General features: G+C 47.6%; 1 protein-coding gene across 1 annotated transcript in view; it reads left to right on the forward strand.

The window, feature by feature from the left end:
- Positions 1-27,431, forward strand: part of SYCE1 (synaptonemal complex central element protein 1) — a 335,387-nt gene that overhangs the window by 143,944 nt on the left and 164,012 nt on the right. Inside the window, exon 6 of the mRNA XM_085631497.1 lies at positions 17,230-17,284. Within this exon, the coding sequence (XP_085487623.1) occupies positions 17,230-17,284 (55 nt within the window). The remainder of the gene's footprint in view (positions 1-17,229; positions 17,285-27,431) is intronic.

A 27,431-nucleotide genomic window follows, 5' to 3' on the forward strand; every position in this document is an offset into this window, starting at 1 on the left:
CTGCTTTTACACACCACCCAGGATGTCCCTGTTTTAGCTCAATGCGCCCAAGGATGCTTTTTATCCCTACACACCTCTTCTGCCTTGAAGACTCTTTTTCAAGTTGGAAAAGCTTGTTCCTGGTTTCCCAGTTGAATTTAGAGTTAAACCCTATTTGCTGCCTCTTAGTAACAGCTTGAGTGCTTCCCACACAGCGGTTGGGGAATCCACTTATCCTTTAGCAAGAAATATTTAATCTGTCTGCACGTTCTTTTCCATATCCTTTTGTCAAATACCAGGTGCTAACGCTCTACATACTTATGCGTGGCTGTCCTCCTTGCTGTAGAAACTTACACGGGGATGTGATGTTATATATCCTCTCGTGGTGACTAAAGGCACCCTTGACTCTGGCCATGTTGATTATTGAGATGAAAAAATGGTCTATCCAGGAGAAGGATTTGTGTGTGCCGGAAAAAAATGTGTAGCCACGCTGTAGAAGTAGTAAATGTTTCTTTTGGAAATTGCATTCCATAAAACATACACTCAATAAGAACATTTAATTTCACAATATAATCCGTCACTTTAAATAGAACCTATAGCATATAAAACCGAACGAAGAAAATACAATGTGCGAAATAGCAGTTAGTAGCATTTCATCTCAAAGCAGCGCCCTTCCTCCTGGGGCTGCTATACTAAATAAAGTGCTAGTGCAGGCACGGTGTTAAGGAGATACTCAATAGTTTTATATAATTCTTAAAACAAACTACACGAAAATACAATACAGATGCTATAGATCAAACACACTCTAATTTATATTTAAAATGTATACAAATGGAGTTCATAAAATGCATCCTAATAACAAATTGTATTAAAAAGAACAGTCTTACTTAAAACAAAAGGAAAATGCGCCTGGAGCTAGCAGGTATTTTCTGTGAGGCTAGGCAATTCCTTAATTCCCTGGTTGGTCGTAAAAGAGGGAGCATCTCTAATGAATATGTCCTGACGTGCTTGCCAATCGACCAGCTCATCCAGACTTAAAATGTTTGGCCTTTTTTTCCCTTATCAATCCTACTGAAAATAGGTATCTACTTAATATAACCACAGCATAAGTACATGTATCACCCTTCAACACCCTTAATGCCTCGATATGCCTTCTGATGCCCAAGTGGTTACACAGTAGGTAAATCCATTTGCTTCTTGGTTTGTTACAACGGGGGGAAAAAAACATGGCGTATACTTTGTTTAGCAGACAGACAGCACATTGTGCAGATATTAAATGCTGTAATGCGTGCCACTGTCCAAAGACACCACACAGTCCATATGAAGTCAGGGAAGCCGCTCGGTGTGTTTAGCTGCTAGATTGTGTCATTTGTCTTGTCCATGAGGCCATTAAATTTTACCCTATTTAGTAATAATCCTGGCGGGACCTCAAGTAGTAGTGAGCCTATTAGCTGCAGGAATGGTACTGGCAGTAGGGAAGCAGCCATTTGTTCATAAACATCCCCATACAGTGGGCCGGATATTACCATGTATCTTCGTAGCTTGCCTGGTCATGTGTAGACGACTTGATATGGGAATCGGTGTTTGAATAAAATTGCTACCCCTGTAGCACCATGTGCCAGGCCCAGGTGGTATGCCGAACCATAGCCTTGTGTGCAAAGGAGTTGGTAGTTATTTCCTAGCAAGTCCATATCCTGAATCTGTTTTGCAGTCTTTAGCACCACCATCCTTTTGAATTTATCAAAGAACCCATTAACGTTCCAGGAGAGCCACTTCATTTGGAGATGATCTGCCCCTTGTTTAGAGTTTGCCTATTCCCTACCTCGCCTAGTGATAATGAAGGGGACTGTAGGATCTCTTGAGATATCCAAAGTATTAGAATTAAAAAGTGAACTTTGGAACTGTGCATCATCCCCTCCAATACTTCTAACAGTAATCATCGCCAGCGAACTGTAGGCGGCCGTGCCGCTCCACTGGAGTATAGATTAGCTATCAGCGTATTCTTCTCCGGGCTCCTTTCCCATCCCCTTTACCAGGGCAGTTAGAGCTGTAACAAGACTGATGTATAGAGAAAACCCACACTTGGTGCGCTGGGCACATGATTGGATCGATTTGTTGCACACGGTATATCTAGGGATAGGCCTCCCAACCCATTTGACCACTTGTATACGTGACCCAGGGATATCTACATCTCAGAGGGATCCAAACTCAAAAAGTTCAGCCCTTCCCTCAGGACTGCCATGGTTCCCCTGAGGTTTTTAATTCATCTCTGAACATTTTGAAGAGCGGAGATGTTGGAAATTTGCCCTGTTTGTAGCATCATCCCAGATTTTTGCCTTCTGTAGCTGAACTTGTTTTGTTGGCATTAGTATTCTGCATACTTTACCCCTGCCAACCTGTGATAAAGTATGTGTGTTCTTTTCTTTAAACATGGTAAAATAGGCATACACACAATTGGTACATTTAATTAACTTTTAAGTCCCTAGCATATGGTGCTACACGCATCGAGGGCTACTAGTGTACTGTATCACCCAGTGTAACACCCACTTAAGTAGCTCATTAAAACTTGTCTCAGGCCTGCCATTGCAGACTGCAGTGCAGTTTTAAAATGCCCTTTCGACCTGTTGAGGGCAAGATATTTAAAAAGTGGGATGTGTATGTTTAATGTCCTTTACATGTCCTGGCTCTGAAAAACCACCAAAGTCGTTTTTCACTATGGCAAGGCTAGCCTTCCACGGACTAACACTGGTTCACCTTATTCACATTTAATAATGGATACATGCAGTTTGGGTGTGGCTAGAGAAATTCTTCTTCCACTCATTTTATGTGCAATTTAAAATTCTCTTTAATGGTAAAGTCGGATTTTAAATTAATTATTTTGGAAGGGCCACTTTTAAAGAAAGTTTAAAAACAACAAGGTGACAGATGGAATGCTTAAACTAATCTCAGCCACCTGGGTTGCTTGTGTTATGATTCAGGGAGGACCTGGCTTGGCAGTTCGGGCTGAACTGTTCCTATTGGAGCAGGGTCAAGACTGATTTGTATATAGCTGGGTCCAAACTGAGGTGGCATGGTGTGCAAAATAACAATGGATTGGGATGTGGCTCAAGTGATTACCAGAGGCTGAGATTAATTCAAGCATTCCAAGCATCACTGTTTTGTACACTTAATGTGTTGCCCTAAGTGGAACGGATATGCCCAGGCATGGATCCCGTGCACACTGTGTCACTGAAACCAAGCTATAACCGTCTGATGAGCCAATAACTTGAGCAAAACCAGTCCTGGGTTGCTTGTATTCCAGGAGGACCTGGCATGGCACTTCAGCTGGACTGTTCCTACTGCAGTAGTGTCAAGACTGATTTGCATATAGCTGGGTCCAAACTGAGGTGGCATGGTGTGCAAAATAACTTGTGTAACGTGCATTTCCCTGCCCAAAGTTTCTGAAACTTTTCTGTAAGTGTCCACCTCCCCATGGGCTGCTAATGGCTCTCCCACTGGGAACTGTGTCCAAAGGGCCTGTAAATTAAACGCTACTAGTGGATTGTGGCATTCAGTGTGCCACCCACTAAAGTAGCTACCTAAAACATGGCTGAGGCCTGCCATTGCAGCTTTCAGTGCAGTTTTAAACTGCCAATGCAACCTAGTAAATTAAACCTTTTGCCAGGCCTAAGCCTTCCTTTTTAATACTTATAAGTAGACAGGAAGGCCTTACATGCGCATAGGGCATGATGCATGGTATTCAAAATTTAGGATGTATATCTTTAATATCCTTTACATGCTCTAGCAGTAAAAATCCTCCTAAGTCGGTTTTCACTGTGGCAAGGCTAGCCTTGCATGCACTAACACTCCTTCACCTTTACTAAGTGATCCATTCAGTTAGGGAGCAGCTAGCGAAATACTTCTTCCACTCATTTTAATTGTAATAAAAAAAAAGTTACTAGTTAAGTCGGATTTTAAATCATTATTTTGGAAATGGCACTTTTTGAAGGTTAGTATTTCCCTGCCTAAAGTTTCTGGGGCCTTTCTGTAAGTGGCGTATTGCCCTGTGTTGTTAATGTCTCCGCCGCTGGAAAATATGTATTGGACCCAGACGGAGGGCGCTAGAGGGCGCCAATAAGATGGCCGCACTTGTGTGAGGCTCCTGCTGCTCGGCCTTCTATCCGACAAATATCCTCTTCATCTCCCATCTAATATGCCACCAACGGAGCTAACTGACTGCCACAACCAAGGTGTGATCGGCGAGCCCCTTTGCTGCTACACAACCACCCTGAATCCGCTCCATGAAGCGAAATACCTGACAGGACGTCACGCATGGTGACCGCGGCCTGCTGTTGAGTGCTCCATGCTGGGGAGAATCCATGTGGTGAGAACCCGCCATTCCCACACCCGCATCTGCCGATCACTCTGCCGGTTGTTCGTTGCCTGGGCCCCGGTCGGGGCTGGACTGCCGTCCTGCCGCCTCCGATCACCGGCACCTGATCGGCGGCCTTCTGCGGCTTTGCTGTGACATGGCGTGCCTATCTGGGAACGCCAAAGGGCCGTGGCCGCTGAGGAGTGGCGGACCCTGGAGGTGGTGTGTAAGCTGCGCTGCCTGCGATCCCCCTAAGCGCCTTTGATGATCTTAGCGGCGCCACTGCGGCTGGATTGCCTACCTCCTGTCGTCTGCTCTGCCGCTGCACCTCTTTCCTGCTTGGGCAGCCACGGCTGGCGGTGCCCTGGTGCGCGGCCCGGGAGGCTGCGGGGGCCGGCCGCTGCGGCCCTGGACAGACACTCCGCGGAGCGGCTGAGTTCTAACACGGCACCCTGGTCCCCCGGTAAAGTTACACCCGCCCGGCTAGCATTGCGGATACGAGGCACTGTGGAGTCTGGCACGGGCAGGGTGATTGCCGGCGCGATCGAGCCGTGATTGCTGAGCAGCGGCGCCCCGGCGGGGCTGCTGCGGGCTGCCTGGGACTGCTGTTGCTCCCTCAATTCCTCCTGGCCCATCTCCGGGTATTGGATGAGCAGATACACAAGCGCGGGGGAGCCCAATGGATCGGCCATGCGCCTTGAGAGGCAGCAGTGAGATGTCTGCCACTTCCCCTCACTGATTTCATCGGGCTGAGATCTAGGGGTTGCTTTGCTGGGCGTCATTACACGCCTTGTGCCCCCTGAGCACGCAAAGAGAAGTCAACGCGGGGCAGCTTATTGCTGATTCGAGAGACGTGTTCAGACACGCGCCCCTGACGGCAGGCACAACCGGGGAACCTTCAGATTCCACCACCTCCGAACTGAATTGAGTGCTGCACCCTGGCGCGGCTGAATCGTGTGAGGGAGTGCACCGCAGCCTGACCCATATGCGCAGCCTTGTTGATCTACTGCTGTTAGCTTTACGACTCTTCTGCTGACAGGCCTTGGAGCACACTGACTTGGAAAACGCACAAAGTGTCTAACCGCTGGCTTATCACGTGTCATACACATTGCAGAGTCAGGAGTCAACGACCAGTGCACGACGCGGACTCCCCCCCTGCCCATAGCTACATTGCTGCTTCTCCTGCCCAGCGGCTGTGGGAAAGCCGGACGAAAAACAGCCGAAGCTAAGCTTCGATACGCGCAAGACACCTCGTTCTCACACGGAGCCAGAGGAGGATCACCCCGATTCTCCGATCCCATCTAATGCTGACCTGAAAGAGTTGCTACTAGTGGTGCAATCGAGCCTGACATCTATTGAGTCAAAAATGGACTCCATGAACGCCAGACTGGATGGTCTAACCCACAGAGTAGAGAAACATGATGACCGCTTAGCTGAAACGGAACGGAGAATCTCTGACCTAGAAGACCCCTCTAATGCCACCACTGGCCGCACACTCGAAATGGAAAAGGTCCTGAAGGTGATAGCTGCCAAAAACGAGGACTTAGCATCCGCTCTAGGAGAAACAACCTCCGCATTCTGGGAGTGGAGGAATCAACAGCCACTGGCAAGATGGAAGATTATATCGAGCGCCTACTCACAACGCTTCTCGCCTGTCTTCATTGTCGAAAGGGCACACCGCTCCTTGGCGAGTCGACCTGCTCCTGGTACCTCTCCCGATCCCTATAATAGCTCGACTGCTCAACTATCGGGATCGGGACACTGCCCTCCGTCTTTCCAGAGAAAAGGGTCCGCTTCGGCACGAAGGCATGGAAGTATCCATCTACCTCGACTTTACCATGGCTGTACAAGAGCAAAGGCGGAAGTTTTAACAAGTCAAGAAGAAACTACAACAATTAAACATACCCTATGCCATGCTGTTCCCTGCCCGTCTTAAGCTCACATATTAGCACAAGCAGCATTTCTTCAATAACCCACAGCATGCTCAGGACTTCCTCAGGACCCTACCCAGGGACGCTGAGGACCGGTCGTCCCCTCTGCACCGCCTGGAAAGAAATGGCGCTACATCTGACGTAGAATAAACTCCCGGGAGCCAACTCTCTACCTGGATGGGGGGAGCGTTGCGTCCCAACACACAGACTCCAGTTGCTAGTGTCACTGCGAACAATGAACTGACACACATAGCCCTGCCCCTTCGGGCAAAACTCAGAACGCATTTGTCGCAGAAAAACCCGTGGGGTCCTGCAGACTGCAGACGCTTGTAAACCGAGAAGAGGATGGGTGCGTCCCCGGAACCTAACCCGTCTGGCGGCCCTGCCGGGATTCTCGGCCTCCCCTCTAGAGGGGCCCGGATTCGGCCACAGATCAATTTCTAACCTGCAACGGAACCACGCGCTCAGTCCTGTGATCCCCCTCGCTACCTGTGACACCGAGATGATCCACACTCACCTCTGGTCGGACCTCTATAGTTGCAGAACAGTAACAGACACTGTGATGAGATGAACTTGTGAAATACTGGCCGAGCACCCTCGCCCCTGCGAGGAGAGACTGGTTGCCCTCTAGTTTCTACCCGACAGGTGAACCCTATGTATCGTATCTTATGTATTGGTTTATGGTTAGGTCACCATCCCCAGTTGGGAACCTGGCGCAAGGGACAGATTGGGAGGGGGGTGGGGAATGGACCACGGCAGGATTGGGCTGCTGGTGTGGGAGGGGGGAGGAGAGAGGGGAGAGCCAAGTTCGTGCTCTTGCAGATGTGGGGTTTGTTTACTTCATGCCACTGTCCTGAGTTCTATTATGTCGATTCATGCATTCACAGCAGCACCTATGCAGCCACTGTCTATATCCTAGATCATATGTTTAAGGCAAATACATGGAAGATCGCCCTAGACCCATTGCATGCAACTTTCTAACTTGGAATGTGTGGGGCCTGGTTAACCCTCGGAAACGCCAACACATTCTCTCATATTTAGACCGCCATGATATTCATTGTGCGTTTTTGCAGGAAACACACTTCAGCCCCCAAGCCACCGTCTCGTTTGCGTCCCGTTGGGCCACCTATTCCTACTTCTCTACATACTCCTCCTACGCAGGAGGTACTGCCATCCTAGTAAAACACTCTCTCCCCTACATCCCCATAGGATCTCACGAAGACCCTCAAGGGCGCTACACTATCATATGGGGCCGCCTAGCGGCTCAGTCCGTAACCCTTGTCTCCTGCTACAGCCCAAACACTGACGATCCGGAGATTTTCCAGATACTCTGGGGCAAAATCTTAGACATTGGGTCCACACACTTGCTATGGGGTGGGGACTTCAATGTGACCCTGGATCCCCCTATGGACCGGTTGCATCCGCAGCCACATCACTACTCAAACACACACTACACCCTCAAAACGATTGTTGAGGACCATGAGTTGCTGGATGCTTGGCGCCATCTATACCCACAGCGCTGGGAGGGATCCTGTTACATGACTGCCCACTCCTCTTGGTCACGCATTGATAGCTGGATAATTACCAAGGGTTTTACCCCTTGGCTGACACGAGCGTCATATCTCCCCCGCACATATTCCGACCACTCCCCAGTAGTCGTCACACTTACCCCCCCCCCCCCCCCCCCCCCCACCCACCTAAATCGCTTCACCCTTCCAGTCCTGGCACTTGAATCCACAAAATCTATTAGATCTGGTGTTCCACTACGAACTGGAACAAGAAATATCAGATTTCTTCTTGCGCAACGATGGCTCAGTTGACCAATATTCCACGATATGGGAGGCTTTTAAAGTCACCATCTGCGGGATATGCATTGCAAAAAGTGGGGGAATTCTGAAAGATCTCCGCTCCGTGCTTCGCAACCTGGAAACTAAGCTCAACCATACAGAACATCTGCTACAGACCACCCCCACCCCAGAACTACAGGCCCAGTTAAGAAACCTAATCACTGAATATCAAGAAGCAGCTGACACAGAGTGTAAGTAGAGAGGAAAATATTATCAAGCGTGTCACTATGGGGAGGGAGAAAGACCGGGGAAGGCACTTGCATCCCTGATTCGCCCCTCCCGCTCTTCCAATATAGTATTGGAGATTGAAGACCCAGATGGTCAGATGCATAGGAGCACCTTGGAGATTGTGACTGCCTTTCGCAGCTTCTATAAAACCCTATACAAAACAGATAGAACTCACCCTGTAGATTTCACTCCCTTATTCGAAGACACCGCTATAGCATGGCTGGGAGATGGGCAGAGAGAATTCCTCTTAGCACACCACGAGGATGACAAAATCATCTCCGCCATCATGCAACTGCAATCGGGGAAGGCCCCGGGACCGGCGGCCTCCCGGTTGAATTTTACAAAACGTTCCGCCACTTACTTATCCCAGTCCTGCGACATGTCTTCGAAGAGGCCTGAGAAACAGGCATACTGCTCCCGTCAATGCGCGAAGCGTGCATTATCTCCCTGCCCAAGCCAGGCAAACCGTCCTCACAATGTGACTCGTACAGGCCTCTTTCCTTAATCAATGTCGACGCCAAAATTTTGGCAAAAATGATCGTTAATCGAATCAGCCCCCTCATGACCGCTCTGGTACCCCCAGACCAATCCGGTTTAGTACCTAGGAGAGGCACATCTCACAATTTGCGCACTCTGTTTGCGGTCCTCCAGGATATTGACCCCGACTTGAACGCCGCTGCAGTATTCCTGGATGCCACAAAGACGTTCAATTCATTAGAATGGGACTACCTCGCCTTTGTTTTGAGGCGCATGGGATTCCCCGAACCGTTCCTGGCCTGGATAGACTTATTGTATACTGGACTGCAGGCTAGAGTCCTGATCAACGGCGTCGACTGCCCCCCTTTTAAAATCACCGGGGGCACCCGTCAGGGGTGTCCCCTGTCGCCCCTCCTTTTTGCTATAGCGATTGAACCCCTGGCAGCCAAAGTCCGACAACATTTCCGGGACCATGCGCTGATATATCCTGAGAGGCAGGTCTTAATATCGCTATATGCTGACGATATCACTTTATATTTACGCAACCCGGGCGAAAGCCTCAACCCCATTCTCCGGCTGCTCCTTCTATTTGGCCGCCTCTCTGGTGTTACTATTAACTGGGGGAAATCCCAACTCTTCCCCCTTACGGACGCAACCGAGCGTTTTGAGTCAAACTACCCTCTCAAATGGTGTGCAGATACCCTGACATACCTCGGAATAGTTATATCCCGTAATCTAGACGAACTGATGTTATCTAATTATGGAAGGGCACTTGACCTTCTCACAGAAAAAATCTCCAGATGGATAGCATTGCCCCACTCAATGGCTGGCAGAACATCCCTGATCAAAATGGTGGTTCTGCCTAAGCTGCTTTACCTCTTTATGAGCGTTCCTTATGCCCCCAGCCGCCATTTTTTTAAAGATCTCAGAACCCAAAGGATTCGTCTCACATGGGGGGGTAAACAGGCCAGATTAAGCTGGAACACCCTTACGCGACCCTTTGAAGCTGGGGGCTTTGAATTGCCGGATCTAGAACTTTATTTTATTTGTGCCCAGGCTCATTTCGCAGCATATTGGATGAATCCCCCTCCGTATATGCCTCACCTAGCGATAGAGGACGGGTACATGACCCCCACACCGTGTTCGGCATATCTGAGTGCTCCAGTGGTTCCGCGGCGCCATGCTGCCACCACTGTTCAATGCACGTCGAGTGCCTGGCACGACCTGGCCCTCCGACTCCAATCTTCTCTATTGTATTCACCCCTACTCCCCCTACAGGGGAGACATGATCTCCCGGTCACACAAGAAGGAGGCTGTCACTGCCCGCTGCGCAAACTGTCTGTTCACACCTGGGGACAACTGTATGTGAAGGGATCATTCTGTTCTACCAATGAATTCTTTGGGACATTATCCCCCTCCCCCTTAGACCGGTTCTACTATATTAGGCTTAGACAAGATATGCAGACCCTCACTCCATGCTTTCCACAAGAACCAACTATCATGCCCCCCTTGCATGCTCTTCTACGTCAAACTACTCCAGCTCACGTCGTATCCCTCCTATACCGCACTACCCAAACAGATAGTGGCCATGGTCCCTCCCCAGCAAAGAGTAAATGGGAAGATGAACTAGGACATCCCCTGACAGAGGAACAATGGTCCTTTTGTTGTCGTCACACTGGGGATGTCTTGGTCAGTAGTGGATTGCGTCTCATACATTATAAATATCTACATCGATTTTACCATACACCGGCACGCTTACCTCGCCTCCATTTGCGAGATACTGATAACTGCGATTGATGTGGGGAAACTAAAGCTGATTTCAAACACCTGGCCTGGGACTGTACACACGTTCGCCGATACTGGGGGGACGTTTTTTTAGCTTTGGGTCGCATGACAGAGACACACATTCCGGAAGATCCCCTCACTGCACTCCTGGGATACACCAAACCGATACCTGCGAAGATAAGGAGGTTTGTCTCCCTGACACTTCTCCTTGCTAAAGGACGAATCGCGTGTATATGGGGCAGGGGTAGAGCTCCTAAATTTAAGGATTGGCTCCAAGATATCATATACTGCCAAGAACAGTTGCACACATATGCTGACTTACTTCCGTCCTCCTCTCGCCCCCGGGATATCTGGGGCCCCCTCCAAACTTACCTCCTAGAATACACCGCGACCGAAGACGCAACCACTAGCTCCCGTACTGATGGGGTGGATGCACGGGACATTGGTGGCACATCAGACACGGGGAATTTACAGCAGTAGCACCTGAATTGCTAATCTGCGGCCTTGGGGCCGAGGGCAGACTGAGTAAGAACGCACCGGCAAGTCAAGCATCAGTGAATGCATGCCATTATCTTTACCATAACATGCGGCTAGTGGCACTGTTATTGAATTGTTGAAATATTTGGTTCAGTATGTTTATCACCCGTTTCTGCGGCCACTTTATGGCGACTGCCCACCTAACGCGGCCGGCCCAATGAGGTTGTAGGCGGCTTGCTGTGTATATTTCCTCACACCCCTACTGCCTAATCGCACGACATCTTGCATTGCTGGACCGTTTGGGATGTAGGCATCATGTTGTGTACAATTTCTATGGCACCAGTAAAGGTCTTGGAAAAAAAAAATGTATTGGACCCAGACAGTGGAAATAGGGCCTGCTGTAAAGGGGAGGGGGGCCTCCTGATAAGATGGCTGGAAAGGAGCTGTGCCCTGCCCTGATTACACTTCAAAGGGATCTGCCCCAGCACACACAAAGGATCCTGACATCCAACCCCAGGGAAGAGGAAAAACTGTCTCCTAACAATAAGGAGCTCCAGGGGAAAGGAAGATTGGGTCAGCCCCCACGCAAAATAGCTTTATAACACAACAGACCCAATCTAGTGAGTACAGAAATATTTTATGTATTGTGTAACATCAGGATTTGCGAGGTATCAAAACTACCCTCTTTATAACCACCCCCAATTATCTAAATATATGGGGTGGATTCCCGATTTACCAATATCTGTACTGTATTTTTTTTAAAAAGGAGAGATTTATGCAAGAACGCTCAACTTGTAGTCACTATTTTCAAAAAGAGATCTACCATCCTCTCCCGTGATAATTAGTGAAAAAATGTGCAGAACAAGGTAGCACCTCACGTGCGCAACACCTTAGCGGGCTGAAACTGGTTCGATCATCACCAGTACTGCCACGTTTCTCCTCATAGGTTGCCACCTTGTTCAAAGAAAAAATGGATAACTGTACCAACAAAATTCATGGAAAAGCAAAAGGTGAAAGAAAAGTGTGAAAGTTGCACACCAAAGTCCTGTTTTAAAATTGATAAAGAACCATGATTCCCATAACTTTATTCTCTACTCATGGGTCAATTCAAAAGTAAAAAGTGCTGTATTTCAACAGACACGCAGCCAATACGCCAACATGTTTCATTGCCTTACTTGTACGGCAAATTCTTCAGGGCAGCAGGACTTCATTCACCATGTCAGCATATTTCATGCTGCATTATTTGTGACTTCAAGATATAAAAATATAGCAAAGGGTTCTTGCAATTACACACTGAGTGCCAGGGCACAGTCACACTTGATTTATAATCTTCTGCTTGTATGTGTAAGAAGTATATATTATTATTACCCGTTGTCAGCCAAGATGTCTCATACCGGCTTGACAGCGTCTCAACAGGTACTGTAAGCGTTGCAGTAATCCTGTGTTTCACACGCCTTATTGTGCTTTGGGGCATTCTGTAAAACAATTTCAGAGATGTCCTGTCTCAAAAACCAGTGCTAAGCCCAATTCAATCCCACACACGTTCTTACTCGTTTGTATATATATTCGAAGATATCTATGGCATTATCGTTTTTATCCCATATCCTCGTTCGAGCCTACACTCCAACTATTTTCGCCCGCTTGTATACCACATTCGCACCCACACTGTAGCATATATAGGAGTTTTACATCATGCCAGAGTAGCAAAACTCCCGATTTTATATCCCTTATGATCGGACTCACAAAGTGAACAGGGGAATGTATCTAAATCCAAATCCTTTCCTCACTCACCTGCCACGCCACGTGGCAGGTGACGGCTTTATCAGTTGGCCGGTTTGAAGTGCCCTCGGGATGCCACTTTTACGCGGTGAGATGTATGAGTGAGGGAAGGGTTTGGATTTAGATACATTCCCCTGTTCACTTTGTGAGTCCGATCATAAGGGATATAAAATCGGGAGTTTTGCTACTCTGGCATGATGTAAAACTCGAACGAGGATATGGGATAAAAACGATAATGCCATAGATATCTTCGAATATATATACAAACGAGTAAGAACGTGCGTGGGATTGAATTGGGCTTAGCACTGGTTTTTGAGACAGGACATCTCTGAAATTGTTTTACAGAATGCCCCAAAGCACAATAGGGCGTGTGAAACACAGGATTACTGCAACGCTTACAGTACCTGTTGAGACGCTGTCAAGCCGGTATGAGACATCTTGGCTGACAACGGGTAATAATAATATATACTTCATACACATACAAGCAGAAGATTATAAATCAAGTGTGACTGTGCCCTGGCACTCAGTGTGTAATTGCAAGAACCCTTTGCTATATTTTTATATCTTGTAGTCACAAATAATGCAGCATGAAATATGCTGACATGGTGAATGAAGTCCTGCTGCCCTGAAGAATTTGCCGTACAAGTAAGGCAATGAAACATGTTGGCGTATTGGCTTCGTGTCTGTTGAAATACAGCACTTTTTACTTTTGAATTGACCCATGAGTAGAGAATAAAGTTATGGGAATCATGGTTCTTTATCAATTTTAAAACAGGACTTTGGTGTGCAACTTCCACAATTTTCTTTCACCTTTTGCTTTTCCATGAATTTTGTTGGTACAGTTATCCATTTTTTCTTTGAACAAGGTGGCAACCTATGATGAGAAACGTGGCAGTACTGGTGATGATCGAGCCAGTTTCAGCCCGCTAAGGTGTTGCGCACGTGAGGTGCTACCTTGTTCTGCACATTTTTTCACTAATTGTCACGGTGGAGGATGGTAGATCTCTTTTTGAAAATAGTGACTACAAGTTGAGGGTTCTTGCATTAATCTCTCCTTTTTTTGAAAAATACAGTACAGATATTGGTAAATCGGGAATCCACCCCATATATTTAGATAATTGGGGGTGGTTATAAAGAGGGTAGTTTTGATACCTCGCAAATCCTGATGTTACACAATACATAAAATATTTCTGTACTCACTAGATTGGGTCTGTTGTGTTATAAAGAGGAAAAACTGACAAACTAATTTTGGGAGAAGGATTGCCTTTCACACACAGGCTGGCACTGGGTGTAAATGTGGGACCCTCATAAAATCAGAACACTCCTCGACCTGAGAAGATTTAGAAGAATGACTGCCCTGCGGTTTAAAGAAGACAGACCGGATCTGGGCCTGTATTATAGAAGTGTCCTGGGGGTACAACGGGCCCCTGGGGTGACTTGGTATTACAGAAGGGGCCGCAGATGCTTGTGCTGCCCCTTTTGTAATACAGATTGTGCTGGTGAACATGTCATGCCAGCGCTATCTGAAGAGTGCGTCCCCTTATTTGCATGGGGGCTTGACCCCATGCAAATGAGGGTACCTCTTTAGCTCTGCGCCCGTACCGTATTATGGACATGGGTGCAGAGGTAAAGAAGCGGCCAGGAATGGCACTGACGCGCTATCAGTTGCCACTGATGGTAGCCCTCTGCAGGGGGTCAAGGGAGTCCTACGGACCCCTCAGACATCCCCTGGTAGGCAGGTACAGTTTGTCACTGCACCCGCCTGCAAGGGGATCTCTCTCCCCTCTTAAAAGTGCAGGCCGGCTGCTGCCTGCAAAGTGACACATGGAGTGGCTTTGAAGCAGCTGCCTTGTATTTAACTTGAATGTGTTGCTGCCAGGGCAGCAGACGTTCACAACTGCCCTGAGGGCAGCGCATTCAACCTAATGGGGTGCATTTTCCCTGTTTGCACACAGCGCACCTGTTTGAAGGTGTGCGGTGGTGCAAACAGGGTAAGTGTGCCCTATGTGTAATGGGTCTCCAGCTTTCCTTGAACTCAAGACCCCAAAAGTGACTTCAAGGGTCAGTTGGTTGACTCCCTTTTAAAGCTACTTCGACTTAAGAAGCTGCAAGAGGTCTTTTCCTGCATCTACCCAGCTGAACAGGACTGGAGCCTGCTGTGGCCTCTTCCTTCCGCTCAATGAGTCTCTAAGTGCCTCACCTGGGGATTGGTATTAAATGGCTAAAGTCAGAAGGAAAGATCTTTGACCAGGACAAACTTGGTTGAGGTATCTGACCTTCGCTCCCTCATTGTTGATGTCATATTGCGTCTAGGGTCTTTTCTACCATTGACTATTATTAGCACTTTGTGCTTCTTGGAGCTATGTTTACTCAAACCTTTAAAAATTCACAACTCCATTTCCTCTTCTAGGATTTTTTTCATTTTGGTGTAATTTTGTTTATGAAATTATACTCTAATTTTCTAATTCGTTTTAGGTTTTCTTATTGTTTGACATTTCAACTATATTACTTTTTTAATAATGCACAAATATTGTACGTATTGTGTCTAAGATTAAGCCTGACTGCTTTGTGCCAAGCTACCATAGGGTTAAGATCAGGTTTATTTAGGGACATTTCTCACCCCCCCCCCCTTAACTAATTCCTCAATTTCTTACAGGGGGCAATTCAGTCACCGGCAGTGTGAGGTCCTGAATCCAAATCAGCAACCATCTGACCTTCCAGAAGCTCCTCACCCTCTCAACCAGAGGGCACATTGATTACATTCACTACTTCCGGGCTGTCTCTACTTCGTGTTCAGTCTGAGCAGATTTATATTGCCTCCTGTGTCCAACTGGATCACTCTTATCTGTCATGCCCCAGGATACTTGTCTCTGGCATTGCCTTTTCTGGAATGGATTTTGCCCTCTTTTGGGATAATGTTGTGAAATCGGTGGTCTGTTGGACTGAGGATTTTGTTCTATATTTTCATTTACACTCATCAGTCTCTCCTCCACCAACTTCCATGTGAGCTTTGGTGTATCAAAACACAAAGACTTGGCCGTGTATATGACCTTCATTTTCACAGGATATGATAGCATAAACTAATGTCTATAGCTTTCACTTTATGATTCACCCCTTCAAACTACTTTCTTTACAGTTGGACCTTTCGGGTGTAGTCGGGGAATATTGTGATTCACCCTGCTTCAAAGGGGATAAAGTCACATTTTCTTACAGTCTTCAGTATCATGTCCCTGTATCTAGAACTCAATATTTTAGCTACTAGTGGGCGAGACGGTGCCTCCAACATCTTTTGGAGGGCATGGTGGGCACATTTTATAATAAAACACTGGGAGAGCCTCTGTGTCGGAAACAGGTCATGCAACCATGTCTCTAGGAAACTGTCTGGGTGAGTCCCGTCTGGCACCTCAGGGAAACCTAGGAAACGCAAAGTGTTATGTATGGCTCATCCCTCTGCATTCTCTGCACAGTCATATAAGGTCTTCAAAAGCATTAAGAGTTGTGAGACCATTGTTTCTAGTTCTTTCACATGTTACTGGAGGTGCCGCAAAGCTTGGGTTCAATGCACCCCACTTCAGTCATTTTCTGATCGCTGGCCGTCTGCCACCTCTTCCCCACAGCACCTTGTTTCAGTACCTTGCAGTCCCCTGGGTGTGGATGGGGAGTTGGAATCTCCTCCAGCAGTCTATGCTCACTACTCCTTGTTCTCCTGGACCATCCGGGACATTGATGGACTCTGTAATATTCCTTAGCACGGCAGGATACTCTGAGGCCAGTCTGATGAGGCTTCGTGGACAGTGTGCTAGAGAATACTACAGGATTTCATGGTGCCAGTGTGGAGCCTCTAGAGTGCCATCTTGGCCTGCTTGGCCATGCCTCGACAAACATAATTTTATTAATAAGGCATTAGTGTTCAAAGACTCTGCACAATCCAGATGAAGTTTTCGAACCCAGCATATTTTCATCAACAAATACTGTGTCTAAGAGATTGTGGGCATATTTGGGTATCAGTTTACACCTTCACCACCAGCGAGATTCTGTTTTGTGAGCCAAACAGTTAAACAATGGTAATTGCCCAGACTTAATGTCTTTAAGGACTTCTCAGCTTTCCTGTGTTTATCCATTTGATGTCAATCAGAACTCTTCAGTGAAAAACATCTGTTATTTGTAGTTGCCTGTCTTTTAATTCTAAATGATATGCTACAACCTCCCCACATAAGCTTCATAGCGCTCACCTGCAAACCCCTAGTCACAAATATGAAAGGCTTCTCTGCTGTAATCAAGGCTCTTACATTAAGTTACAGATAAAGGTTTCAGAAAGTGGTGGTGATACAGGGATTACAGAATTTTCTCACAATGATTGCTTTTCTCTTTACAGAAGCATGCAGAATACTTCAGTTGCAATGTGAACAAAGGGAAGCTGAAACTCAAAGGTAGTTTATCCTGCTTCTTTGTCTACAGCAAATGCCACAAATATTAGTAGAGACCGGGCCTGAGGGACAGAAAGTTGATCCAGTATAAAAAATGTTTGTTGGAGTAAAGCAGGATAATGTGTGTGTGTGTGTATATATATATATATATATATATATATATATATATATATATATATATATATACAAGTACCTAGCGCATTCTTCCACTTCCTGGCAGGCGAGGAGGAAAGCACACGGACACCAGTCGTGCTTCACGAAGATTTATTCAGAAGTCAGCATCGGCATGACATGTCATTACGCGTTTCGGCCACCATATATATATATATATATATATATATATATATATATATATATATATATATATATATATATATATATATATATATATATATCGAACAGGAAACTCATCAAATTGAAGAAATACGGGCCACACCGATCCAGCTTTTCGGGAATATATCTTTATTCACGGGCATATATATATATATATTTCATTTATGTTTATGACAGATATTCAACCTGAGACCTCTGCATTGTTAGGCATTCATTTTTGTCGTTTGTTGTGCGAGGAGTTTCCCCTTTTCCCACCCACTGAAAATGTAATCCATAGGATACTGAAGACCTTAAATTTTTGCAGTTACTACAAACAGTTTTTCTGCTCCTACTGAAAATATTTTCAAACATCCATCAATTCTGAAAACAGTTCTTAGCAAAAAAAGCATACATTATGAGTGGTTTGCCCTAGTTCTAATTAGGACGTTTTGCCTCTTCCGCCTGCTGCTGACCTTGGCGCCTTTGATGGCATAATGTTAAATCTCATCATTGGTGGGCAGTGGTGGAAGTCAAAGACTGCCCTGATAGGGCACTAAAGGATGGTGAGAGTGTAGTGGACCAGTCACATGGCGTGCAATGCTTTGTAGGAATTTGAGAGGGAGTTTCATAAAGTGTGCATTTTGATGGATGGATGAACTAACGGTGAGCAGAATAAGAAGCTCCCATTCAGCTTTGAACAGTGAAGGGCTGCATTGGTGCGATTTCCAGTTTACAACTGATGGTGAGTGGTTTGTATTCGTACAATACCTGCTGGTAAGCGTCAAGAACCCACTAGCCTAAGTATCCAGAATTGCCGGCGTGATGACGGCCCAACCAATCTCCTCCAGAACCGGCTCCAACACATTACTCCAGAAGTACCATGAGTGTTGGTGGTACCGCCCCTAGGAAGAAGGGGGGTAACAGTGGAGGCCCTCACTGGATGTTTATTTGCCACCCCTCAGCACGGGTTTGTTCAGGGAGCCCCCTCCGGTATCTTGCAGGTACTGTCTAGGGAAAAGATAGGAAACCCCTATTAGTATTTCAAAGCATACCTCTCAACGAGCAGCCCACACTAACCATCTCTCTGTGTTAGATCCCTCTCAAGAAACTTACAGAACAAAAGGCTCCAGCAGATAACATAGGGAGACAGGTTAGACCCACTCGGCACTTCAGAACAGAGGAGCTTCCAGTGCCAGATACAAATTGAAATTTAATTACAATGACTCCCTTGTCAAAATGATGTGGCAACCTTAACAATAATTACTTCTTACAAAGGAAACAAAAGCCATATTTGCTGCTCCAGAGGGTCCAGAAACGCATTAATCAGTGCACCGACCTTTACTTTCGTAGTAAACCAAAGATCCTGCAAATAAGAACACACAGCACACTATGGGAGGTGTGAAAAACGCCAGTATGCGTTGTCCAAACACAGAGAGGCTCCAAACAATACCACAACACACTGCCTATGCCAGGAAAGGGGAAAAGGGCACAGGGATATGCACCCAGGGCAGACGACACAAGGCTACGGTCCGAAGGCAAAGCCCAGAACAGTTCCGATGCCAGGCTGCGTTCCAAGCAGCGGCAGGATTCACGGGATACCCGGGAGAGCAGGACACAAACCAAATACAACCAGACCATAACCCTCCGCGTGGAACCCAGGAAGTACCAAGGAGGCCTGGACACAGGACAGCGAAGACTTGAAGCCAAGCAGTGCGATGACTCTGAGTGGAGTTTAAACCACTCCACTCCCATCCAGGGGCCTCCCCTCGGCGTTCCTCGCACTCCCTCAATCTACATGGGAGGTCGGCGCCAGAAAAAGGGGCCCAACACAGAGAAATACGGGCGAGGACAAAAGGGGGGCAATCCTACCCTCACTACATCTATACCACTCCCCTAATAATGAGATGAAATACTGAGCACGGACGGTCTAAACAAACCCCCCAAAGAGGCCTGAACTAATTCCTAGAGCCTCCCTTACAAAACCGGAGACTAACTATGTACAGGGCATGAAGCGTGAGGCATACCAGTTCTCCCACCCAAAAGGGCCGACCTATCGGACGGGGTTTTGAAGGATGAAGGGCATGAAATCTTCGTACAAGTGAGAGAGCATGCACCTCATCTGCAGGTTCCCAGAACCTGTCCGCGGGGGAATGCCCCCCCACCAATCAATAAAATGTTGTCATTTGTCTTTGTATCTTCTAGACTCTAGAATACGTCAAACTTCATATTCAACCTTTCCCTCTACTACTATAGGGGGAGGGGCGGCTCTGTTCGTGATGAGGTATCATAGGATTTAAGGAGGGAAGTATGAAAACACTGGCTGTTCTGATGTTCTTTAGGTAGTTCTAGGTTCATTGCAACAGGGTTGTTTACCTTGGAAACCCAATATGGTCCTATATAGTGTGGCTGTAGTTTATTCAGACCACCCAGGATATAGCGCATGGATTAGCAAATTTAGAGGCACAAATATGGAAATTTAGCGTTACAAATATGGGAATTTGGCGCCATTTTTGCAGCACTTCATTTTACTCCTAATCCTTCATTTGTAGCCTGAAATCAATGGAAACTGTTTTAGCAGAGTATTCCACTTTGAAATAGGCATGTTTAAAGCGACTGCAGCTCTACGGAAGCACAGCTCCAGTCCTAACCTCGTGGGAGGGAGCTGTATTTCTCCCTGACCTGTGGGCACCGCACTCAGCACCGCCTCACTTCACTTTGCCGTCCTGGTCTCACTGACGCTATCACTGCCTGCTGACTTCAACACATGTGACCGCATCGTGGCTGGGGGCACCGCTCGTAAGTTTCACGACGCACCGCCTCATCCAACACTGCAGTCTGGGCTACCGCTTGCACCATGACCTGCCAGCACCGCAACAAGCACCGCCTCAGTCTTCATTGTAGCCCTGGTCCCAGCAATGCCGCTGGACGATTGTCACCGATTGTCACCGAGCCGCTGCCTGCACCGCACCTTGAGGGCACCTCTTCACTTAACATCGCAACCGCGACGGTTGCCATGACCGGCTTGCACCAACGTGTCAGCAGCAACGCAAATGGTGCTGTTCACGAATCTGCCGACACCCCCGACCGACGAGGTCAGACGGAACTGTTGGATTCTGTTGTTTTCAGTATCTCTGTAGCACCAGATGGCCTATGACCTTTGGATTTCCAAGTGAATTTTTTGAATTTTACAACACAAGCTACATTAAATTAACATTTGTTGAGATCCTTACACGCTGAGGGCTTACCGGCGTTTCTTTGGAGTTGCTGGACCTTCGCTGACAACTCGCCGCACCCGCTCCGCGGGTGCCGCGTCGCAGTTCTGGGATTGTGCCGCTGTTGGGAGCACGTTTGCTCACAGCAATCAGGAAAGCCGCGAGGAAGCAGGGATCGAGCCTGCACTACCAGCGCCGCCACAGGGACTCATCTAACCAGGAGCCCCTGCTTTCTGGCACACCTGCTGACCTGCTGCCCCTCCCACCCCTCGCTCAGAGGGTAAAAAGCGTCTGAGCTCCTCATTTCGGCGAGATCCTTACACGCTGAGGGCTTACCGGCGTTTCTTTGGAGTTGCTGGACCTTCGCTGACAACTCGCCGCACCCGCTCCGCGGGTGCCGCGTCGCAGTTCTGGGATTGTGCCGCTGTTGGGAGCACGTTTGCTCACAGCAATCAGGAAAGCCGCGAGGAAGCAGGGATCGAGCCTGCACTACCAGCGCCGCCACAGGGACTCATCTAACCAGGAGCCCCTGCTTTCTGGCACACCTGCTGACCTGCTGCCCCTCCCACCCCTCGCTTCACGTCACAATAAAGTGACGCCCCTTCCCCGCTGTGCGGGAGCACGCGGGAGCATCCGGGAGAAGCCCGGGACAAGGGCGGGACCATCTTTGGCCATCAGCGGCCAGAAGAGGCCGGGCCGGGCCACATCTCTTGGCCCTGCTAAGTGGGTACGAGTAAGACGGGAGCATGGCCACAGGTATTAGAACCAGAGCTAGTAAATCTAGGAAAGTTGTGGGAAACACAGTCACAGGCACAATGGACCAATTTATTTCCCGGGCAGTCTCCATTGTAGAAAAGGAGATAGTTTTAGCTGAACGAAGACTATCCCGGGACTCTATGGGCCTGACACACAAGCGCTCATCTCTGGGCACCCTCGCCCTAGCCCCTAGCCCAGTTAATGTACCACCCACAACACTTGTGGTAGTTGATTCATCGGTCAGTATCGAGAGGGAGAGTCGGATTAGGGTAAGCTCCGAAACGGTAACGACCACTGTACCGGACATTGCTCACGACTCAACTCATTCTAGCCTACTCGACTCATGTAATCCCTTGCTGGGGACCCATTACGATGACCCTGAACCTGAGATCAACAACGCCCAAAGCCCTCTTGCTACATCTAATAAAGCTTTACACCTCCCCTTTACAGCTGCACCTACCGAAGCTGGTACCTCTTTAGCAGCGGCTTTAGCGACTGTTCCATCTGGGAAACCACTCTCAGGTTCTGCAGTACCCAGGAAAAGAAAGCGCCCTGTTAGCCCATATAGGGGGGGTTCTCTGAAACCACGCAGTAAATTAAGTAGGCACAACGCGACCAAAGGGGGTATCCCTAAATCAACTAATGCTCATACTAGAGCTTTATTATCCAGGGACCTGTCTCGTCCACTAGGCATACCTGTCCCGCCAGTGTCTTCTGGCACCACCCCAGCTCCACAGGCGGCACACACTGATACTGTCCTCCGATCTTTAGACGTTGAGGGCCTACTTAGGTCTGTGGTGATGCCCCTCGCAGACAAGATTGATTGTCTCACACGGAAATTAGCCACCCTTGAGCAATCAATGTTGGATAATTTCTATGCTGTGAAATCACTGGTCAAATTCCACTCCAAGAGGCAGGGTGAAGTCAACGGAGGGTCAAGGTGTGGTACAGTAACACCAGTAACATTGGCACCCTCGGAGCCAACGTCTTGTCATACAGTTCCCTTACCTGGGAAGGCCCTACAGTTACAGTTACTGCAACCTAATACAGGTATCAGTCCTGCTCCACAAACCTCCAATCCTATACCTAGATTGAGCCCCTCAAGGAAAAAATCAAATAATCAAGCAGCGAAGACCTCTAAAGTTAAAGTTAACTTTGCCCCTAATCTAGAGGTCATAGCGACAACCTCCAAGGTAGCTGAAAATACGCCAACCGTGCCAGAAGGAAATATAATTGCTCCTAATCCTATTTCTGGCAGTCAGGTTGTGCCTAAACCTCTAGCTAAACCCCCAGTCAAATTACTACCGGGTAGGACAAAAATTAGCACCCCCAATGTTAGCTTTCCCCCTGGGTGCCAACCGTATGTGGTAATCCTCACGGGGGTCCCGGAGCTTGAAGAGGGTTCTTGCGAGCTGTATTCTGATCTCAAACACAAGACCCTGTCCTGGCTCAGATTAAACAGACCTATTCCAGGGCATATTGATGGTAGGATAGCCCATGTCCGCCGTGTGGGTTGGATTGGAAATAGACGCAAGGACTTAACCGGGGACTGCGTACTAATTAACTTTAGTGATCCCAGAGCAGCAGGTATGATCTGCAGCCAGCAGTCGCCACACAATTTTTGCAACATACAAACCAGGGACTTGGGGTATTTCTATCGTCCCCCCCCGTTATCCGGGTTTAAGAAGCCTTTGCAGGATGAGGGCAGAGGTGCATGGTATCCTCACTACCCAATCTTGGATGCCAGAGTAAGGGCAAGGACGCCGACTCAAGCGGCTCCACCCCATGGATGGGGTTGGTGACTCGATAATCAAGTTGCACTAAAAGCCCCTCCACCCAAGGCAAATGGGTTGTACAAAGCAGTGAGTGTCCCTTCGTCATTAATAACCCCCCTCACGCTCCAGCCAACGTCCTTCACCACCATCTCCTCCCCTTCTGATAGTAGATCTGAGTCTACTGAGCCTATGGATGGAGTAGGAAACTCGGGGTCCCCAAGCAGGGTTGCTGGATGTGTAGGGCCACTGATCCGTCCTATCCTGAAGGCTATCAGTTGGAATGTGGCAGGCCTGAATAACAAGTTGGACGCCCCGGATTGGGTGGCACTTATAGAGACCCACGCCGTCTGCGCCTTCCAAGAAACATGGTGCGTGGAACCAAGGCATAGAGTAGGATATGCTTCCTTTTCTGTCCCGGCAGGTATTCCAGCATCAGGAAGAGGGCGCCCATTTGGAGGTCTTTTAGTCTGGGTCGATATATCATTAGGTTGGCGAGTGTATCACCATCCCCAAAAATCACCAGATTTGATGCGGCTCACCGTAACATGCCCAAATATGGTTGAGCAGCTGGAGATTTTTAACATTTACACACGAGGGGCTTCTGGGAGGGCCTCGTCACCGACCCTCCTGGCTCTAGAGGCAGCCTTGGGGGAGTGTCGTGGCGACTCATTAATATTGGTGATGGGGGATTTTAACTGCACTTTCGAGCCTTTGATGGCCGACGAATCCTTGGACCTGTTCGACGAAGACTCGAGGAGAGGCGTTCCACCCCTCGATCTTCCAATTGTCAAAAGGTGGACACCTAGAATTGTCCAACTGAATTCCCTCACACTTGAGTTCGGTTTGAGAGCAGCAAACGGGAGAACACGGTCAGACCCGGCGGGTGCACACACGTATAATAGGGTGGGCCACTCATCTAGGATAGATTATATCCTCTTAAACTTTTCTTTGTGGGCACACTTGGAGGATATGATAGTCTTGCCCTCCCTGGAAAGTGACCACAATGCACTCTCATTATCCCTAATATATTGGTGGAGGTCCAGTGGCTCATTAATTGGAGCTTCTGCGGCACTCGAACAGAGGTCATTGGGGGGGGTGGTCCCTTCCAATTGCCTCAGACGCTTGAAATGGGACAAGGTGGCAATTGATGAAGAAAAACTATCTTGCATCAGAACCGTTATTGCCGCAGCCTCTAAAACCCTGGAAAATCAACCTCCTAGTCCGCATAAGATAGCAGCCATGTTCAGTGAGGTTTCGACAGCGATAGGGGATTTGTTCCTGGTCAAATCAAATCCCAAGGCAAACAAAAACCATGTTAAGCGACAGGGCAAATTTGGCTGGTACTCACAGGCGTGCCGTGCTGGAAAAAGAGCTCTAATCATGGCAGTAAAGAGTGGTGATGCCCTAGCAATAGCTGCTAAACGTAAGTCCTACAAATCCACAATTAATTTAGCCAGGAGAGACTGGGAAGACAACTTCTGGCAGGAGCTTCGCGCAGCAAGCATAGAAAAAAATGCAAAAGGTTTTTGGGATCTGTTACGAAAAAAACACAGACCCCTGGACACCGTCATTACATGCAATATAACCGAGGACCAGTGGCACTCACACTTCTCGAAGCTGTATACTGCACCTGCTACAGAAGCGATGGTCTTCCCTTTACCTCAGATTCTTCAAGGTGCCGGCAGCTATGAGGAGAGTCCATTTTCCAGAAAAGAGGCTGAAATTGCCATAAAATCACTGGTTCCTCGCAAGGCAGCTGGACCCGATGGCCTACCTGGCGATCTCATCCGAATGGACACAAGCGAATGGGCTATGATGATTGCCTCGCTGCTGAACGCAGTCATGGCAGGCGCCCCCCTCCCTGCTTCTTGGATGGCAGCTGAGGTGGTTCCCCTGCACAAGAAAGGTTCAAGAGATGACCCAGCTAATTATAGACCGATTAGCTTAATAGACTGTTCCCAAAAAGTGGCGGGCAAGATCCTCTTATCTAGGATCCAGCAGTGGGCTGACGAGAATAAGATACTCTCGGATTTTCAGGCTGGGTTCAGATCCGGGACAGGAACGATAGAACAATCGCTAAGGCTACTTATGATCTATTGGAAGGTGGTCACAATTGGAAAGGGTACCTTATATCTGGCCTTCATCGACCTCCGCACGGCCTTCGATTTGGTGCCTAGAAACAACTTGTGGAAAGTGCTGTGTGACCTGGGCATGCCACCCTATTTGCTTCATTTGATCATGAGATTCCATGAAAATAACTACGCCCAAATACGTTGGGGGTCAAATGGTCAAAAGACCTCAAGAATTGAGGTGAACAGAGGTGTACGACAAGGTTGCGTACTTGCTCCAACCCTGTTCTCCATATACGTAAATGGAGTGGTGGATTTTCTGACTCAGACTCCAGCAGATGCTCCACGTTTGGCAGGTCGCTTAATTCCTACTTTACTTTTTGCCGATGATACTTTACTTTTGTCAAAATCTCCGATGGGCCTCCAGCGGCTTCTTTCTGGATTTGACACCTTCTGCAAGCAGCGAGGCCTTTGTATTAATACAGACAAAACTAAGTATCTCATTTTGAATCCTCCACACAAGCTTGGCCCCCCTCCCACACTGGGGCACGTTGCCCTTGAAAGAACCAAAACGTTTGACTATCTGGGCATTCGCTTGGTGGATACAATGAAATGGGACTGCCACTTGACCAAAATGTTGTTGAGCCTAAAAAGAGTGACTGGGGCCCTGTTGAAAGAACAGAGAGTAGCATCCACAAGACCAATAGCGGCAGTAATGGACATTTACTCCGCCAGAGGAATAAGTGCAGCACTTTACGGAGCGGAGCTCTGGGGGATGTCAAATGTGAAAGTGCTAACTCTAGCTGAGAACGCCTTCCAGAGAAGCCTAATGTCTCTCGGCCCTTCTGTTCCCATTTTACCCCTGCAATTGGACATGGGTTGCCGGGCGATTGAAGATCAAGCAAAACTACGCCCCCTGCTACTATGGGCCCGCATCTGGAGAGTGCCAGAGCTCTCAAGTTATGCGGAAGGTCTACGGGAGATAATTAATTGCCCCGGCTGGGCAAAAATAAAATGGCTAAGGGACGTCAAAGCTCTACTTATAAATCTGGGTCTGGAAGAAGCATGGCACCAACAGTCAGCCCCGCCCAAATCCATGTTAAAACATATCTATTGGACATGGGTAGCAAATAAAAGGAATTCTTCCTCAACAATTTGCAAATCCACCAGAAATTTTTTGGAGCACAAAGATGTCCCTATCAGAGAACTGTACCTGGACATTGTTACTGCCCCATGGGATAGATATCTGTATTTCAAATTCAGAACAGGTCTTCTCCCGGTCATGGAACTCACATGCCACTGGAAAATACCACACCAGACAGCGCCATGGTGTCCATTTTGCCCTCAGCGTTATGAATCTGTCCCCCATTTGTTATTCGAGTGCCCCGCCTATAAGGTCCCCCGAACGAAATGGTTAAAACCGATGTGCCTTACTTTGGGCACTAGACATTGTAACGTGGCATTACGTATTTTACTCACAGACACTCGCCCATTCCTCGCATGCGCCACCTCGAAGTATCTAGGTTGGGCATGGCGAATACGGTCAAAAAGACTTAGGCAAATTGTTTAATCATGATTTTAACTCTTTTTAGCTAATTTAAACAACCTTCCTTTTAGTCAAATGTAGAAAAAATGATGAATTTTAGAATATCTAGGGTTTTTTACGTTTTCTGTTTAGTAAATGCTCTAAATGACCTCCAATGTATGTACGCTTTTTAAGATATTTTATGTCGAAATAAAGCCTATTTGACTTGACTTGACTTGATTTGTTTTTTCAGTAACTGAAAACTGAATGACTGAGGTATGCGGTATATCTTAGTTATATTTAGTGGAGTCCATTTGCGGCGCCACTGTATTTTGCTCAATAAATATGGCTTCTTTTATGGCCCTTTCATGTTTAGCTGGATGCAGGGAAGGGGAAGTTGTGCGCACACTATTGTACATTGGTGACTGTAAACATAGATTTGTTACTTTGAAGTATATTTGATGGTCTGTTGGGTTTCAAACTTCTGAATGTAGAGGTCTT

Source organism: Triturus cristatus, chromosome 10 (genome assembly GCF_964204655.1).
Source record: "Triturus cristatus chromosome 10, aTriCri1.1, whole genome shotgun sequence".
Taxonomy (NCBI): Eukaryota; Metazoa; Chordata; class Amphibia; order Caudata; family Salamandridae; genus Triturus; species Triturus cristatus.